General features: G+C 38.8%; 1 protein-coding gene across 1 annotated transcript in view; it reads right to left on the reverse strand.

Moving 5' to 3' along the window:
* Positions 1-308: 308 nt before the first annotated feature.
* Positions 309-5,254, reverse strand: part of LOC107713494 (protein transport protein Sec61 subunit alpha-like 1) — a 7,973-nt gene continuing 3,027 nt past the window's right edge. The window contains exons 6-12 of the mRNA XM_016519008.1: positions 4,710-4,819; positions 4,019-4,172; positions 3,771-3,931; positions 2,837-3,034; positions 1,636-1,827; positions 1,469-1,545; positions 309-1,383 (exon numbers count right to left, since the gene is read on the reverse strand). Coding sequence (XP_016374494.1) covers positions 1,197-1,383; positions 1,469-1,545; positions 1,636-1,827; positions 2,837-3,034; positions 3,771-3,931; positions 4,019-4,172; positions 4,710-4,819 — 1,079 coding nt within the window. The 3' untranslated portion in view covers positions 309-1,196. The remainder of the gene's footprint in view (positions 1,384-1,468; positions 1,546-1,635; positions 1,828-2,836; positions 3,035-3,770; positions 3,932-4,018; positions 4,173-4,709; positions 4,820-5,254) is intronic.

Here is a 5,254-nt window from a genome sequence, read left to right on the forward strand (position 1 = left end):
ACCCCAAATACATCTCAGACATGAGTATCAAATAAGAATTTATGAACATAAGCAACTAATTTCATTATCATGGACGAGGCCATGCATAATACATCGCATTAAAGCACATCACATTAAACTAAGAAAAAATGGTGACAAATTATCTTGTTTTCTTTAATTAATGAAATGTGGTAGCCATGGGGGTTCTGCACAGAAATTGTTGCTCTCTGAAGACTATAGTAACAGTCTTTTGTCTTCAACTAGCAACATCTTTACAAAACTGTGCTAGAAAAAAACTGGTCAATTTACAAAGAACAAAACTCCAAAAGTATTCGCAACACGTTTTAATACTGTGGCCTGTATAAGAAAACACATGAAACATTCTTCTTTTACAACCCACATCCTCTCATATCGACACTGGCATATTCATTAACAGGCAGTTTCTGTAGCATTTGGTCCACTAAAAGAAACCACAGCTAAGCAGATCTAAAAGGGTCGATAATAGAAATAATTAAGTAGTGTGACTGAAGTACATAGAACTGTTTTATAACAGCTTGTAAATACAGGAAGAAAACAACAAACATAAATATAACAAACTCTGTTGGCAAAATTTTAACAAATCCAATGCAGAAATCTCAAAGAAATGGCATTGATAAACTTGGGCAAATTTAACAACCAATCCCATGTTATCACACACTCAGTCCACACAAAATGCAACAGGCAAATGTGCACATACCCACACATACACTGCAAAAATCTTTTTATTTACACTAAATCAACCATTGCCATGATAGAACATTGCGCTCACCTCATCACACACGTACCGAGACGCACTTAGTTCAGGGCGTGTCAAAGGCTGATCAAGTTTGGACATGTTACTTCTATTATGCATTACTGAATGGAATTACATGGAATCAGAAACACCCATATATAGATACTGTCTTGGAAGATTGGTGAAAAGTGTGAAAATGAAGAATGGTTACATTCCCATGCTTAATACTGAGATATCAAGCTGCCATATTTTTCCCCAAGAGAACAGAATACAATTCACTCTGCAACTCTGATACAAAGCGAGCCACTACAGGTCAGGATCAGATGCAGAATGGGAGCAAATCCTTGATGTAGAACATTGAATTTGTGCGTTAAAAAAAAAAAAATCATATAAAATAACTTAACCTCATAATTCAGTCAGTCTGATGTGGTCACAGAGGGCCGTACTAAAAGAGGAGAGCACCCATACTGCCCACTTCACTCTGTTCTTTCACAAAGATCTCAAAGTACTGGTAGATGATAGTGACGGCCAACAAGATTCCAGTTCCTGAGCCGATGGCTCCTAGGAAGTCAGCCATGACTGAGAGGCCACCTATACACAGGCCTCCGAAAGCTGCAGCTGTGGGGATGTACCTAAACGAGCATTTAAAGAAAGCTTTAGTTATTCTATGTTTGATTCATTGAGTCTAATTAAGTTTGAGTGCTCTGTATGTATTACCTGTTGAGTTCATGGACCATAGAAGTTTCTCTGTGTCCCCTCATAACCATCTGCTGTTCTTTCAGCTGTTTGGCGACCTAAGTAACGCAAAGTGTACATATGCCATAAGTCGACTGTACAATGCAGCTCAGTGTAATCAATAAGCAGGAACAGTCTAATGCTCTTACATCTTTGGCAGAGGATCCAGACACTTCGATCCAGGTCTTAGAAAAGAAGGCACAGGACCCCAGCATGAAGATGATGTAAATGATGGCATGGACTGGATCCTCCAGTACTGTGCCGAAAGACTCTGGGGGAGAGAGGTAGTAACACAGACCACCTACTGGATAAGCACGAGCTGGCCCTCCACTTGAAGAATCCTGTTAACCGAAAAAAAACACACACTTTATAGGTGCACCAAGTATTTTTATAAAATAATTTGTTATAAAACTCGAGTCTGATAAGCAAAATAAAATGAGTAGCATTCAAATGGTCATGTAAATTTCAAAACAGCAACTTAATCTTCACCTGGTGTGAGTGTACATCATTTTAAACATGTACGGGGGTCGGGGCCTCAACAACTTACAAGGGGCCACAGATTTATTTAAAATATTTAAATTAATTAATTACTATTACTATTAACATGTTCTGACTCTAAATTAAAAACAACAACATATTTTATTGAAGAATATACAGTTCTTGAAACAAAAGGAGTCATATGGCGCTTTTCCACTGCATGGTACGGCTCGGTACGGTTCACTGACAAACACAACAGAACCACTAGATTTAAATCAGCACAGCCAGCGAAGGATCGAACGCAACTGTTTTGAACGAGCGCACCTTTTTTTAACAACCAAAAAGTGGCTGTTTCGTTGTCTGTTGAGGAAGTACAGACGTTCCTCTCGTTGATAGCAGAGGAGCGGATCCAGTGAGAGCTTGATGGGGCGACGCGGAATGAAAAAGTTTTTCAGGAGTCGCGGCAGTATAGGCGGCGCAACTAATGACATGTGAATAATCCCGCCCACTCTAAAGCGATACTAAACTGCAGAGGAAACGCAAACCGAGCCGAGCCGTGCTGTACCACGCAGTGGAAAAGTGCCAATAGTTATTTATTTTAATATATCAATACTACCAGTTTATATGAATAAATATTTGAAAACAAGCAGTTTTGTCAATTAATTACCCTATAATTATATTTTAAATATTGTGTTGGACAACGGGGGGCTTTTGAGTCACAGAAGTTAATTTAAAAATTAATTTAAAACATGTTACAGTATTTATAGGTGCAAGGGAAAAAGCATGTTCAAACTAAAAAAAATTTATAAATAAAAAATAAATACAAACTGTTCAGACAACACAAATATGGGAAAGTTTAAACAAGTCACTTACCGACCAAGTCCCCAGCAGGTTGACCAAGAAGTTCCCACTGAAGCGAGTGGAGAGCATTTGAGAGATGACGTAAAGGTTGGACACCAGTGCAGACTGCAGGATGATGGGAATGTTGGAGGTGTAGAACAGTTTGATGGGATACGTGTTGTACTGGCCACGGTAACGTGCAGATTTGATAGGGAGGTCGACTCTGAAGCCCTGTGGAGCAAGAAATAATATACTTAGCATCTAATACTTGAAATTTGGATCATTTATAATTAAACTGTAATATTCAAGGTATCATCTGTAGGAAAAACTCCGACAGGTAGAGCTTCACGATTTGAAAACTATTATACTAATAGAGTAAAACTGTAAAATTACAGTACTAATATTTACTTAATTTCTTCATTTTCAAAAATTAAACCAACCAGCCAATTTACAAGCACTTCTTTTAGCAGGTATAGGAGGATGTTAGCACAAATGCACATTATAAGTGACCCAAACCAAAGAGTTCCTTTGGAACAGCATTTACTGTGAACTGAACTGCTGTGAGACACTAAACAGTGGATCATGAGCTGCTTGCATTTTAAAAGAACACAGGGTCACCCTTCACTCTGAATTATGCAGTGCAGAGATGAATATGTATGTGTTTGATTAAATCGAAGGCTTTGTTTTTTTAATATTGCACCGAGCCATATCAGAAGGTAAGGTGAGGGCATTTTCACAGGCAAAACCCAGTCATTCCAATAGGAATCTGCACAATCTGGAGTTCTGTGTGAGGGTGAAAAACTTCCCCACACTAGTTCCGCTCATTTCACATGAATTTGCTGCATTTAGCAACCAAAACCTACTTGGATTGAAAGTGACTTATGTGCGTGTTGTGCTTCTTACATCACTATCACTACGGAACTTCTCTTGCCAATGTGACCACACCTTTATGCAATAACCCACTAACCTGAAAGTATATGACCACTCCAAATACAAAGACTGTAGCGATGAGGTTCATGAGATTGGGCAGGTTCTGTCTGTAGAAGGCCTCTCTCAGTGCTCGCACTTTATCAGTACGAGTGGCCAACAGGTGGAACAGAGCAATAATGGCTCCCTCAAACTCAGTACCTGTACGTCCACAAACAAAATTCAGTCAGCATCACTGAAGACACCACAGAATGGTTCAAAACAAGATGCTACATCCTGAACACAAACCTCTTCCTGTGTTGACTGTGGTTGGGCTGAATGCTTTCCACACGATTGTCTCACAGATGTTGGTGGCGATGAAGAGAGAAATACCAGAGCCCAATCCGTAACCCTTCTGCAGCAACTCATCCAGCAGCAACACGATCAGACCGGCCACAAACAACTACAAAGAATATACAAATCAATATTAACTGATCAAACATAGCCTAATTAACTAAAGGATAATGGATAATGTTCTTCACAAAACAAATCCCAAGATAAGACTGAGGAGATCCAAGATGTTGATCAGTCAGTCTTTTTATAATGATGCTCATTTGTGTAGATAGCAGATGCAAATACAAACAGACAAGATTATTTGAACAATGCCTGCAAAGGTCACTACGATAAACAGAGCAAAGTCCAATAACTTGAAGGAAGCTAGGGAGAGAATAAGGCAAAAGGCACATACAGATCCAATATGTCTTTCAATGGTCATTGTCAATGATCATTTCTAGAATGAGGAGTACTAAAATTGAATGTACACAATACACAATAATGATGACTGAAAATGTGCATTAAATGAGATTCGTTTGGAACCGAACGTATCGGTTAAATGGCCGAGCAGAGAATGTTATTGGCTGAATAAACTTATCGGTTTACAAACATATCAGTTTATCACTAAAGTGTCTAAATATTTCACACAGAAAGAATGTGAATTTACCTGGATGATGATGAGGAGGCAGATTCCAGCACCCATCTCTGAAGGGTCTCCATACATGCCAGTCATCACATACACAATAGACTGGCCAATGGTGATGATCATACCAAAAACTGGTGGGAAGATCTCAGTTAGATATCTTAACAAAACAAATGCAATGATGGCATTAAAGGGGTCATATGATGTTGCTAAAAAGAACATTATTTTGTGTATTTGGTGTAATGAAATGCGTTTATGTGGTTTAAGGTAAAAAAAAACACATTATTTTCCACATACTGTACATTATTGTTTCTCCTCTATGCCCCGCCTTTCTGAAACGCGTCAATTTTTACAAAGCTCATCGGTCTGAAAAGCAAGGTGACGGAAATGTTACACCCTACCATACTGTGATGATGCCCTGCCTGGCCGGAGCGATGACTCAAAAACATGAAAACCCATTATAAACGAGGCATTCGTTGCATCCAGTGGGGACATAATTATGGATTATAATGACTTATACTGTCTTTTTACGCGTTGCATCGCGCTGCGTAAACATAAAACCATGTCAG

This window comes from Sinocyclocheilus rhinocerous, unplaced genomic scaffold (assembly GCF_001515625.1).
Source record: "Sinocyclocheilus rhinocerous isolate Xijiao unplaced genomic scaffold, SAMN03320098_v1.1 scaffold57, whole genome shotgun sequence".
Lineage (NCBI taxonomy): Eukaryota > Metazoa > Chordata > Actinopteri > Cypriniformes > Cyprinidae > Sinocyclocheilus > Sinocyclocheilus rhinocerous.